A 13,240-nucleotide genomic window follows, 5' to 3' on the forward strand; every position below is an offset into this window, starting at 1 on the left:
CACTTTGCAGATAGGAAACTGAGGCTCAGAGAAGGGAAGTCCTTTACTCAAGATCACACAGGAAGTACAAGATGAAGGACTTCAAGAAGGTGTGTTTGTGATGCCAGATTCAAGGGAAACAGAAGACGTGGTACATACAGAGCTTCTCCCCTCAACCCCCAACTTCCAGACTCCAAGAGCTAGGAGCATGTCCTGGGGTCTGACCATGGATGCCATCTGGGACTCAGGCTCCCAGCCAGCAGGTAAACTGACAGGGACCTCCATCCCCGAGAGGACATCTCCCCGGGGCGGTACCCACTGGAGACCTCCTGCGCCAAGACTTTCAGGGCTTCCACGGATGTCTGAAGGTCGGGAAGCCCCTCCCTAAGCAGCGCCCCGCCCCGGCGCGGTCCTGAGGTCAAATTCCTCCTGACAACCTTCTACTAGAGGTTACACCTCGGTTTAAGAGCCAGAGCAGCATAGCCTCCCCTGACAGGAGAGATCTGGCACTTCGGCCCCTTGCCTTGCAGACAACGCCAGAAGAACACTGTTATTTTGGGAGTAGTTGTCTTGGTTACGCCATCCCGCGGTGTTCTCTGCTGCATCCTAACCCGTCAGGTTTCCAAGCGTGGAGTAAAGCCTTTCAAGCTTTTAAACACCGTCTTTATGAATATTCTGCCCGCTCTTTTCTTTGCTACCTTGTTGCTCTGCGATGTTGAATCCCATTTCACAGATGAAGAAATTGAGGACCTAAGCAAGCGATTTCGGTTTAAACACCTTTACCAAGACAGCCCGGGACCAGCAAGTCCGGTTCTCAGGATCTCAATCCCGGTAAAAAAAAATTACGATTTGAAGAACACGTGCGGCTCGCGACGTGAAAACCGCTGCCCCATGTAAATAGTTAAACGTTTCAAATGAACCCCCCCCCCCCCCCCAGCCCTCTTCCCCCAGCTTGCAGCGGGATGCACCTGGCGTTTGGAGTTCCGAATGGCTGGGCATTCAAAGGGTTAAACCGGATCAGGAGGGGGCCAGTTGCGGGCAGTGGAGCCAAGAAAGGGTTAAAAATATCAACACGTTTACTCCCCAGTTTGGTTCACAAGGGGCAGCAACAGGAGTGGGGGAGCCAGGGAGCCCCCTCAAGGAATGACTTTTTAAAATTCTAGAACTTTTAATTCCGACCAAAAACAAAAAAAAAGTGTCCCAGTTCGAAAGTTCTTTTAACCTCTTCTTTTTTTCATTTTTTTTTTTTTTTTTTCTCGATTTCTCCCGGGCTGGTTTATAAAAGTCGCCCTGTCCTTTTGGGTTCGAGGAACCAGGTTCCCCCCACCCCCGCTCCCCTCCAGGCAGGGCGCGGGGCGGGGGCGCCGAGAGGACCCCGGCAGTTTTCTCCCGGGGCCGGGTTGGGACGCGCGGCTGGTGAGTCCCGGCTCCGGGCCCCTGAATTGGGGGGTCCGCGTCTGCCCCAAACGCCGCTTTCTTCCGTTTTCCATGTCATTTCCTGTACTAATAAGATGGTGGTCAAAGCAGGGGAGGAGAGCAGCAGCGAGTCGCCGCCGCCGCCGCCGCCGCCGCGCCGAGGCTGGCGCTGAAACTTTGCCGGGGCCCAGCGCGCCCGCAGCGCGGCCGCTCCCGCCGCGGGGGCCGCCAGCCGGGGCCGCGCCGCCTCCGCCGAGCCGCCCGCCCGGGCCCGCCCGCGCCGCCCGGGCCCCGCGGCTGCCGCGGCGCTCCCGGGAAGGTGAGTCAGCCCCGGTAGCCACTGTGGCCATTGAAAATGGCTTCGGAAAGCGCTCGGCAGTTTGCCAGCGCGCGCGCGCGCACGCGGGGGGCCGCCGGGGCAGGGGCTGCGAGCGGCCGCGGGGGCGGCGGGCGGCCGGGGGTGCAGCGCCCGCGGCGCGGGGGGGTCCGGGCGGCGCAGGAGCGGGGTGGTGGCGGTGGGGGTGCGGCTCGCCCCGGCCCGAGGTGGGTTAACCCTTCGGCAGGTAGCTGCCGCCGCCGCTGCCGCCGCCGCCGCGGGACTCGGGGGCCGCCCCTCCGCCTCCTTCCTCCCCGCCCGCGCCCCGCTCGCTCGCTTGCCTGCCTTGTTACAATGTAGCCTTTGCTCTGCGCCGGCGTGCCGCCCGCTGACGGACGTGGCCGCCGACCAATGGCAGCGGCCGCCCGGGCCCCGGGCGTTCGGCCTGAGAACGCTGAGACACCGGCGGGGCGGGGCGAGGCGCCGCAGGCTGGACTGCTCGTCGCGGCCGCCGCAGCCGCTGCTGGCCTAGTTCTCAGGGGGCGGCGCGCTTTGGGCTCGGCCACGGGGGTTGCGGCGGACGTGGGAGGCATGAGTCCTGCCGGGGTGCGGTGGGGGGCCCTCTTTCCAACGGGGTGCACGATTTCCCGGTAAATATGGTCGCGCCGGGGGCATTTCTTTTAACACGTTTCGCATCCCAGGTGCGGTGTAGACTCTTCGGGAAATCTCTCCGGAGTGTACCCCCCATTCCCACCCCCCACCCCCGCAATCCCCAAGGTAGTCTCCTCTGCAGGCACTTGGCGGCCGATGACCTTTCTCCGGTCAAGGCCAGCACGCCCCAGGCAAGTGGCTGCAAGGAGAATACAGATTGTCTTGAGCGCTGGTCGGTGCCGGTGGAAAAGTTGCTCGTGTCTTGTACGGGGTGTTGTTGGGCGATAGGGGCTTAGACCACCCCCGGGATGGGCTGGGACTTCAGGGAGAAAAATGTTAAACCTCTCTTCTTTCTCAGATGCTTGTTTCATGTGGAGTAAGGCTGTTGTATATAATTTAGAGTGGCTGAAAAGAAACACACCCAGCTCTTTGTCCGCGGGGACAGGGGGAAGAATGAGACAGGGCTCTTGATGCCTGTAAACCTATAAACTGGGGGTTCTGTCTGTGCTGTAGCAAAAGAATTTTCCATGAAGCATGATGCCTGTGGCACCCAAGCTGTCCTTCGCCCTCATTTCCCCTTGAGAGAAAGGAAGGGGTTGGGGCTATGAGGTCCATGGGGCAGATGTAACTCTTCTTCCCTGGGGAGTGGGGCATGATTTTTGCTCATTGACTTTCTCAGAGGTGGATGAGCAGAGTTCTGTGTAGGCACGTGTCTGTAAACCTTACTCTCTGGAATAGAGCCCAGGCCGGTTGCTTTAGTTTAATGAAACAGGGCTTCTCCATTGGAGTCCTCCTTCCCCTTCATACTGACCTGGGACTTTGGACTTGGCACGATTGCCTTTGACCTCTCTGGATCTTGCTCCTCCATCCCTAAAGTAGGGCCAACAAAGCCTGTCTGGGCAGGCAGTTGTGAGATGGAATGAGACAGCACAGAGACAGTGCCTAGCCCATAGCCCACAGTGAGTTAAGAAGTATTTTTCTTCCTGGGATTATTGCAGAACACTCTCCAGGGAATATCAGAATTGCCCAACAAGCTCCACCCAGGTCCATTCAGTCCCAAATTTGCTGGGGCCTCCAAGGGGCAACTGAGGCAGAGTCTATGCTGCCTACCCTAATGACGTGCTCAGAGGTGAGGGGCTCCCCTCACTGGTCCCAGGAGTCCTTCACCAGCCCTCACAGCTATCACTTACATACTACTCTGACCTGAGTTACAGTTCTGTCCTCTTGACCCTTTGCATTGATATGTTTCAAAAATTTGTTGTCTTTGGTGTCAAGTAAGACTTCTGAATGTTTCCTCACCTGGACTTAAATGGGGGAAGGGTTTCCCCTGGTTCTAAGTTCTTGGCAAGTGTGAAGGAAGTGAAGACCACTGGACGAGTAGGCAGGAGTCATTCCTGTTTATTCAGCTGCCTCCTCAGCTCGTTCTCTTGACTATCTCATAGTTATGACCCACACACAGAGTCCGAGGCTGTTCCATCATTTTCATCCCTAAACCACCTCCAGGGCTCTCATCTTGTCCAAGGCTGCCACCATCTTGCTAGTCCCTAAGGCAGAAACCTTGGTGTCTCCATTCCCACACTGCAATCCACTGTATCTCCAGATCTAGGGAACTCCAGCCGATTAAATTGACTCCATCTACATCTTCTCTGTCTTCTCTTCCCGAGCGTCTTGGTCAAGCACCACTGTCTATTCCCAAGACAATAGCATGAGCCTCCTAACTCCACCTGTGACCTCCCCTCCACGTCAGTCTTAGGGTGGCAGAGTGATCTGTTCCCAAGAAGATCACAGCAGACTCCCCATTTCCGCATAAAGCATTGAAAAGTCTTCACAGTACTTGTGGGGTAAAGAACCAAATTGTTCCCATGGTTTAGAAGCCTCTGAGTGATGTGGGCCTATCCTTTCCTTGGCCTCGTCTTCCATCTTCCCTGCATCTCTCTGATCTCTCCGGCACATGTCGGTCCCTCCTTCTGGAATACTGAAACAGTTGTGGTCTAATGAATGAGTTAAGGTTGGGGGACAGCAAGATGGAGTGAGTGTCTGGTGGTGCTTAATGCTACACCCTAAATATTTCCAGTTCCTCCAGGCAGGCACGTGTAGCACTGACTGTAGCTCCCCTTGTGCTGGCTGGGGCCGTGAGTTGTGAACTACAGTGGCCCATGCCACTTCTGGTCCAGAGCATCTGGTTGCTGGTGTTGAGACCCTCCTAAGTGCTCTTTTCCTGTGGTGTGGCAACTGGCAGGAGGTAGGGTTGGTGGCTGCTTCTGCTGGCCTGGGTCCCTGTGTCGCTCCCTGAGTGGAACCCCCTTGGTGCCTCATAATGGACGTGCAGCATCAGTGATGGTTAAGCCTTTGTTGTTTCAAACTACTTAGATTTGGGCGTTGTTTGTTACTGCAGCATAACCTAGCCTGTCCTGACTGATACAGACTGGGGGAGCATTCTAGGCAGAGATACATACACACACACAGGCTTGGAAAAGCTCATCCTCAGTGGCCAGGGTGATCTTTTTGACATAAATCTGAGTCTGTCAACCCCTGCCCGAAAAGCCTTCTGGAATCCTTCAGTTGCCCTTAGACACTGTGGGGACACCATCTTGAATCCCTCCATTCATCATGTTCAGCCGAACGTAGTACTTTACTCATGTTTCCCTGCCCTGGTGATGTGTTCCATTGCATCTGTGTGGGTCTCCTCATCCTTCATCTTTCAGCTTCAGCATCACCTGTTCAGGGAAGCCCTCCCTGGTTAGGTCAAGCCCTCCACAGCAATCTCTCATGGCCCATGTGCCTTTCCTTTATAGCACTCGTCTTAGTGGTGGTTTTATATTTATTGGTGTATTTACAGATTGCAGGCTTCCCTGGTGGCTCAGTGGTAAAGAACCCACCTGACAATGCAGGAGACTCAGATTCAACCCCAGGGTTGGGAAGATCCCCTGGAGAAGGAAATGCAACCCACTCCAGTATTCTTGCCTAGGAAATCCCATGGACAGGGGAGCTTGGCGGGCTACAGTCCATGGGGTCACAAAACACACAATTTAGCGACTGAAGAACAACAACGTTGATTGAGTCTTACTCTTTGATCAGACCATAAGCTCTGTGAGGGTAGGGCCTGGTTTGGTGTGAGAGTAGGGCCTGGTTTGGTGTGCACGTGCTGCTGTGTCTCCATTGTCTGTGCACGTGAGTTGCTCAGTAACTATCTTCTGACGAATCTCTGAGCGTTGGCTGCAGGCTCATGGTGTGCTGGGAGCTAAGGACAGGATTCCTTATAAACGTTGCTTCCCTGGGGTGTGGGCAGGTAGGTCCAGCAGGAAGGAGGTGTCAGGTGTGGCAGGCAAAGTGATTGGCCCTTAGAGTATGGATACCAAGCTTTCCATATTTACAGATGTTCATACCCCCAGAAGGACTGTGTTTCTGGGATGTATGAGAGAAAATTCCAGGAGGGCCAAGAGGGTGAGATTTAGCGGATCGTTGAGGTCTCTGATCTGGAGAGTATATGATTTAGTGAAGGAACTGCACAATAAGAGATCCAGGGCTGATGAAAATGAAGGTCACGGTGATGAAGGCAGCTAATATTTACTGAATGCTTACTGTGTCCTAGGGTATGGTCCTAAGCATGTCACATACCATATGTAGAAAACAGAGATAGGTATTATTATTATTTCCATTTCACAGATGGGGAAACTGAGGCTCCAAGAGGTGATGGAAAGTATCCAGGGCTACCCAATGATGTAGCCAGAATTGGAACCCTGGATCTGATGCCATCTCTCTAGGATGCCCTCTTAGAGTGGGTCTCATCAAGGAGAAGCCGCTTTGGAAAAGTCACATGGGGCTATAAGGTTTCCCAGAGGTAACCCACCTAACATCGCGTTTGAGCAAAAAGGTTCTTGGCTCAGAGGTGCCTGGTAGCCTTGGTGCCAGAGCTCGTCTAGAACCGTCTGGTGCCTCCTCCATCCCTGTTAGGGCCTAGGAGTCCTTAGAGGCCCCAGAGCCCTGTATTCTTAGAGTGGGCCTGGGAGGGACTTCCCTACAGCTGGTCCAGGGCTGCACTGGAAAAATAAGCCGTGCAGAAAGAAAAAAAAACAATGAAGGAAAAAGAAAAATGTGCTGTTATTTTTAAAAAGCCTGTTTCATATTGCAGATTTATATCTGCGTTGAAAAGGCCAGCATTCACAGAGGCGGTCATTTGTGGTGGCATGCCCAGGGCGAGGGCTCTGTAAGGGGGGAGGCCTGGGGCATCCTTCGTTTCTGCCTTCATTCATCAGGTGGTCAGTGCACAGAACCACACTGTGCTGTGCTTAGGGGTGCAATGCGAAAGCCAGTCCTATCCCTCCAGAACTCACTGATCCGTCTGGGGAGGTGGGCAGTTAACCATGCAGTTTCAGGTTACAGCAGAAGGGGACAAGAGAGTGGGCCATGGACTCTAAGTCAAGGAAAGCTTCCCTGAGGAGAAGGCCTTTCAGCTGGGTTTTGAAGGATGAGTAGAAGTTGGAGAGAAAGGAAGGCATTCCTGCATGGAGTGTGACTTGTCCGAAGGCATGTGCACACAGAAGGGCTTGGGGAGGCTCTGGTAGTTCATTTGGCTGAAGGGTGCAGGAAAGGGAGGAGGTGAAGGGAGATGAAACTGGAAAGAAAGAATAGTGATGATAAAAGTAATATGACTAACACACCAGTTCTGATCCTGCCTCAGGTCCTTTGCACTGGTGTTCCCACTGCCGTAACACTCTTACCCACTGGTAGAGTGGGTGCTCTCCATGGTAGGCTCCCTCACCTGCATTGGGATTTGCTCAAATGTCACCCTCTCGTGGGCACTTGTTTAAAATCGCAACCCCTGTCCCCTTATCCCACTGTTTCCCTGCCTTTTTTTTTCTCCATAGTGCACAGCATGTACAACACGCCTTGGGTTTTACTTATGTTGGTTTTGTCTGCCTCCCTTAATTATACTATAAGTTCCCAGAGGGGGGAGTTTTGTCAGTTTTGTTCAGGGCTGCATGAGCGGTGCATGGCACATAGTAAGGCCTCGTATTTGTGGAATGAATGAATGAGTTGAGCACTTACTATTAATGGATGCAAAGTCCTTCATGACGTGTTTTCTATTTCATCTTCCCAGCAGCACCCTGACATTGGTGCTGTTATTTCCCTTTAGGAGCCTGAGGCTCAGAGAGGTGGACTAACCTGCCCAAGGTTTCCCCTTTGGTTGGCAGCAGCGTTGGGATTTGAACCCAGGTTTTCTGGCTCCTGAACCATCCCACCTAACACGGAGACTCTATCCCAGCCAGATTGTAAAAAGGTTATGACCGCTCTGCAGAGGAGTTTATACTCTGTCTGTGGGGCCTCTGGGAGCCACAGAAAGTTTTATTAGGAGAAAGCTGACATGGAGAGCAGGCCCAGGTCCCAGTCGTCAACAGCAGCGGCAGCTTGGGTGTGAGGCTGGAGGCAGGGAGGCCAGTTGGGAGGCTGTTACAGCGTCAGGGTAGGAGACGGTGAGGATGAGGGCATGGTGGAGGCCGTTCCAAAAGGGAGGGTGGGGGCGCGGGGAGAGGACTTGCCCCTCCGCACTGAGAGTCAGTGCAGTTAGGTTGGAGCACAGTTCTGGGGACTGAAGGCTTCCTGGAGTGTGTCTGACTTCACTTCTGAGTAGCCATGGCACCCCCAGATAAGATGCGGCAAAGTCCCTTGGACTGGCCTCTTGGCAGCGGGGTGGGATGGAGAGGGAGTGTGTGGGCGGGGCGCTCTGGAGGGGGCGTGGCCTCAGGTCCAGCCCTGCCCCTGCTCTCGGCAGCTGGGAGATGGCGGTAAGAGGCTGCCCCTTGTGCGTCTGCCTGTCTCCTCATCCGCACAGTCGGGGTGATAATGGTGCTGGCCTCACAGGGCTCCCCGGGAAGCAGCACCGAGTACCGGTGCGGCACAGGGCCAGCTCTGGGGGCCAGCTCCGTGGATGTGAGATCGGAACCACAGGGGCGGCATCTCCCAGGGCACTGACATAATCTTGTGCCGGACAGCACTGCCCGGAGATGGGAGGGTGCATAGTCACAGGGGTCTCGACTTAAAGGTGACCTAACCATACCTTCAGACACACTCCCCCAGCGGGCTTGTGTTCAAAGCCAAACATGCTTGGGCCTCAGTCTCCCTTGCTGTAAACAGAGACGGTCATGTCAGTCCTGTATTACCTGCTGTGGAAAAAAACTCCTTCCTCCGTGTTTTTTCAGGACCACATTTTAAGAGGACCATGTATCGAGCATCAGGGCACTTGACATCGGCCCCATAAGGTCTCTTCCTCATCCATTTCTGGATGAGGAAACTTGGGTTCAGAGAAGGTAAGTGACTAGCTTCAGATCACACAGCCGTCATCTTATCTTTCCAAACGCCTGAAGAAACCCACCTTAATGAAGGAGGTTTCCTTGTGTTATGTGATAGTTCCTTGCAGGGCCCCTGGATGCTTTCAACCCAGGATTTGATTATAAGCTCTTGGCTTCCCTGGTGGCTCAGACAGTCAAGAATCTGCCTATAATGTGGGAGACCTGGGTTTGAACTCTGGGTTGGGAAGATCCCCTGGAGGAGGGAAAGGCTACCCACTCCAGTATTCTGGCCTGGAGAATTCCATGGCCAGAGGAGTCTGGGGTTACTACAGTCCCTGGGGTCACAAGGAGTCGGACACGACTGAGTGACTTTCAGTTTCACAATTTCCCTGCAGGACCCCTGGGTGCTTTCAACCCAGAGTTTGATAAGCCCTTGGTTTCGGGACCCTCTCCCCACCTGGAACCTCACGAATCAAATCTTACTGGTATATCTGGACCAACTAAGAGTCTCCAGTGAAACGACTCTGGGTGAGGGGAGCAGAGGTGAAGGACAGAGGGCCGCTCGCTGCCTTGCTCCCCAGTACCAGCCCCAGATCAGGGTGGATGCTGACGGATGGGAGCCCTGTTTGCAAAGTGAGGTGCCCCTAGGCCTCTGGAGCCTTCGGCGCCTTCTAGGGCTTTCCCTGACACCCCTCTCCCACGTCCCCCAACCTGACCTATAAGGGCAACCCAGACCTCTCCCCAACTTCACACTACTCCCACATCCTTTATCGTTAGCCTCTGAGGTGAGCAGAACCACTCTCGTAACGCCCAGTTTATAGTTGAGAAAACTGAGGCTCAGAGACAGGAAGTGGCTTGCTGGAGGTCCTGCAACTTAGGGACCGACCAAGCTAACATTCTAACTCCAAATCTAGCACCTCTTCCTCTGCACCCCAGGCCTCCACTTCCTGGAATCAGAGCACAAGGGGGGGCCTCTGAGAGCGTTTGGCCCAGTCCTTCCCAAAGGGCAGACTGTCCAGCCCCTGCCTACATATCTGTGGTGGCTGGAGCTCGCCCCGTTCTGGGGGGACCGAGGCAGCAGACCCCAGACGATGTGCGTGAAGGAATGGGGGTGGTCAGCGATGTGCTGACCGGTAGACTGCTTCTTCCAGGCAGGGTTGGGGGCGAGAGGGATCAGCAGGCAGGCTATCAGCTTGTCTTGGGCTGGGCTGCTGTGGACGTCACTGAGCAAGTATATATGGAACCACCCCCACGATGTCAGCTTCCCCAGAGCAGCTTCTCTCACTATCTCGTACTTTCCCCAAGGAAAAGTGCTGAGGGCCGGGGAGGGATCCTGCTGCCCGATGCCCAGGGGATGGACATGGCCGGCTTGGGAGGCTCCGGGACGGCTGCGGGGCGTGGGGAGCGGCCCACCCAACCCACAGCCTCAGCAGGGAGTGAGCCTCTCGTCGGGGCAGCCGACTGGGACCCGGCTGGGCTGGACTCGGCATTGTCGTGGCCCAAGGTACAGGGCTGGTGGGCTCTGGGTGGGTGAGGGAGGAGTTGAAGGCTGGGACCCCACTCAGCCACACAACCCAGCACTTCACTGCTCCAACCCCAGCAAATGGGGCTTTTCCTGGGGTGGGTCAAGGCCCTTCCTCAGACCAGCTGTGTCCCAGAGGAAAAGTCAGAGGGGGCTGATATCTGGGGAGGAGGTGAAGAGATTCAGAGGCTGAAGGTGTCAAGGCAGAAGCCCCTTAGCCTGGGGTGGGGGGAGGGCAGGGCAATGGGATCTGCAGAGGGAATCAGCCAACTCAGCAACTGAGCAGAATTTACCCCCAAGAAGAGATGTTGGGTCTTGCAAAGGGAGGATGAGCAGAAAGGGAAGATCCAGGTCAGAATTTTGGACAGGGCGATCCCAGGTGTTTTATAAACATCGTGCGGGCATTCGTGCAAAGTCGCTTCAGTCATGTTCGGACTCTTTGTAACCCCACGGACTGGAGCCCGCCAGGCTTCTCTGTCCGTGGGGTTTCCCAGGCAAGAATACTGAAGTGAGTTGCCGTGTCTTTCTCCAGGAAATCTTCCCGACCCAGGGATCGAACCCACATCTCCTGTGGCTCCTGCGTTGTAGGGAGATTCTTTACCACTGAGCCACTGGGGAAGCCCTTTATAAACATCAGTGACAGCCAAACTTGAATAAAGCTTGTCGGTGTATATGGGCCCTGCCTGTAGCAGGGTGCTGCCCAAATCATCTTATCAGCCTCAGTTTACAGAGCAAATATCGAGGCCCAGAGACGTGAGGTGACTTACCCAAGGTCACACAGCTATTAAAGGCTGAACCAGGATTTGCATCCTGGTTAGGTCTGATTCCAGAGGCCGAGCTCTTCATCGCTGTGAGGGGCTGCCTCACTGTTCCTGCAGTGGGCACTGCCGTCAGGAGCCTGTGCTGGGAGGGACAGTGGACTGGAGGGCTTGCGGATTCCAGAAGTGTGCCCTGTGATGGCAGGCAGTAAGAGAAAGAACAGCCTGGACCAGGCATCAGGCCAGTTACCCTCTCTGTGTGTCTACGGGCTCACCTGAGAATGGGGGTGCCTGGCGCAGGTGCTGCCCCTGTTCCTGGGTTGCTGGGACCTTCCCTTGCAGCATTTGGGTCGGCACTTGTTCAGGGAGCACCCCTTTGGGCTCTGGAGATCCAAACATAAACGTAATTTGAATGGGCCCTGAACTGGAAGCACCAGGGGCAGAGTCCCCCAGGGCCAGGGAGAGGGTGGTCCGCAAACCACTGCCCATCCGTGAGTTTCCTGTTACTGGTCCGTAGCACGGTAGGTGCAGACCTTAGAGTAAGTGTTGGGAAACTCATATCGGCAGCTTGACTTGACACCGCTGCATCATTTCTTATTGTAATTTACAAAAGCATCAGTTGGCAACAGATTGGAAAACTTAAAAAAAAAAGCCTCTTTACCATAAATAGCTTGAGCAGCTCTGGCCCAGATCCTAACTGTGATTGAAGGTAGGAAGTGCCCTGCTGCTCAGAGACAAGGTGGGAAAAGGAGCAAGTATTCTGCCTTGGTGGCGGGGGAGGGGAGAGTGGCGTTAGGCTTCCAGAAGTGCTGTTGGGCTGGACCTTGAAGGAGGAGTAGGAGTTTGCCGGGTGGAGGAAGAGGGAAGGACGTTGTTGGTGCCGGGAACAGTATGTGCAAAGGCAGGTGACGTGCGGTTCTGAGGGTTCCGGCATGGCAGGTGATCAGAGTGTTTGGAGAAGAGGTGGTGGATGGGCCCTGGAGAGGCAGGTCAGGGCCAGCCCAGGAAAGCCTTGACTGCTCAGCTAAGGAGTTAAGACCTCAAGACTGGCCCGGGGTCAGAGGTCGCGTGGTGGGGGATAAGATCAGGCTGCGCGGGCGCTTTAAGGCCCGAAGGGGCCATCTGTGCCGAAGTTCCCTTTGGTCTTTGGCCTTGAGGGAGGCTGCCTCGTGGTCCCCAGAGGGGTGAGTGGCTGGTAAGCAGACTCCAGAGTTTGCCTGGTACCTAGTTGCTCCGGGAGTCAGTCCGGGCTGGACAGGCAGGCTGTTCTCCGGTGTGAGGGGCGGGCCTTCCCAGGCCGTCCTGGTCAGTGGGTGGGTGTCTGGTGTGGTTGGATGGCCGTGGCGGAACCTTTTTGTGCCCCCCCCACCCCGCCCTAAGCTGCCAGTGCTGCGAGCTAACGGGGTGTGTCGGCCGCCTGAAGGAGTCCAGGGCCGCATTTGGGAGGGGGAAGGCCTGAGGCCCCGGGCTGAGTTTGGGGGCTTGGCCAGGCCCCAGGAGCCTGGTATGTGAGGAGCCTGGGGTTCGCTTAAGAGGGGAGCCGTGGACGAAAGCCTGAAGCTGCTTCCTGCACGAACCCTTTCTGATGGGCCAGAGCTAAGCTGAGGCCTGCTTTTGAGGCCTGAGGGCTGGACGCTTGATGGAAGTGGCAAGGCAGGATTGCTGTCCCCACGAGGCCAGCACCCAGGAGCAGCAGGCACGGTGGCGGGGCAGCAGAGTTCCTGCTGTGGCCCAGCTTCCTGTTCCGAGAGGAGGCAACTGCTCTGTCCCGGGGCCCCTGGGAACAGACCACGGTGCTCCTGGGCCTGCATGTGGCCACAGGTCCTCCCCATCACGTTGCTGCAGGGAGGACCTCTCCCGTCCGCCCCACCTACTCTCTCCTCCTCGGGGCCCTGTGCAGGGTGGCCCAGGCTCTGGCTTCCTCCCTGCAGCTCCCTGTTGGTGGTGGGCCCCACGCTGCAGGCCTGTCTGGCTGCCGTTCAGCGGGGAGTCCAGCAGGCGTTTGCAGGAGTCACGCGGGGTGCTCTGGTTTTGACTGTGGTCTTGGTGGTGCTGGAAGAGATTTCCCTGGTGGCTCAGACAGCAAAAGTATCTGCCTGCAGTGCAGGAGACCCGGGTTCGATCCCTGGGTCGGGAAGATCCCCTGGAGAAGGAAATGGCGACCCACTACAGTATTCTTGCCTGGGAAATCCCATGGACAGAGGAGCCTGGTGGGCTACAGTCCGTGGGGTCGCAAAGAGTAGGACACGACTGAGCAACGTCACTTTCACTCTGGTGGTACTTGGAGGCTTGCCTCTCCCGAGGCAGG

The 13,240-nt window shown here is 55.8% G+C and overlaps 1 protein-coding gene across 6 annotated transcripts in view; it reads left to right on the forward strand.

Moving 5' to 3' along the window:
• Positions 1 to 933: 933 nt before the first annotated feature.
• Positions 934 to 13,240, forward strand: part of PRDM11 (PR/SET domain 11) — a 96,444-nt gene continuing 84,137 nt past the window's right edge. For 2 of the 6 annotated variants that reach the window (XM_070804106.1, XM_070804111.1), the window contains exon 1: positions 8,677 to 10,156. In XM_070804106.1, the coding sequence (XP_070660207.1) occupies positions 9,758 to 10,156 (399 nt within the window). In that variant the 5' untranslated portion in view covers positions 8,677 to 9,757. The other 4 variants (XM_070804107.1, XM_070804110.1, XM_070804109.1 and 1 more) reach the window with 4 other exon arrangements.

The sequence above is a fragment of the Bos indicus genome, chromosome 15, assembly GCF_029378745.1.
Source record: "Bos indicus isolate NIAB-ARS_2022 breed Sahiwal x Tharparkar chromosome 15, NIAB-ARS_B.indTharparkar_mat_pri_1.0, whole genome shotgun sequence".
NCBI lineage: Eukaryota > Metazoa > Chordata > Mammalia > Artiodactyla > Bovidae > Bos > Bos indicus.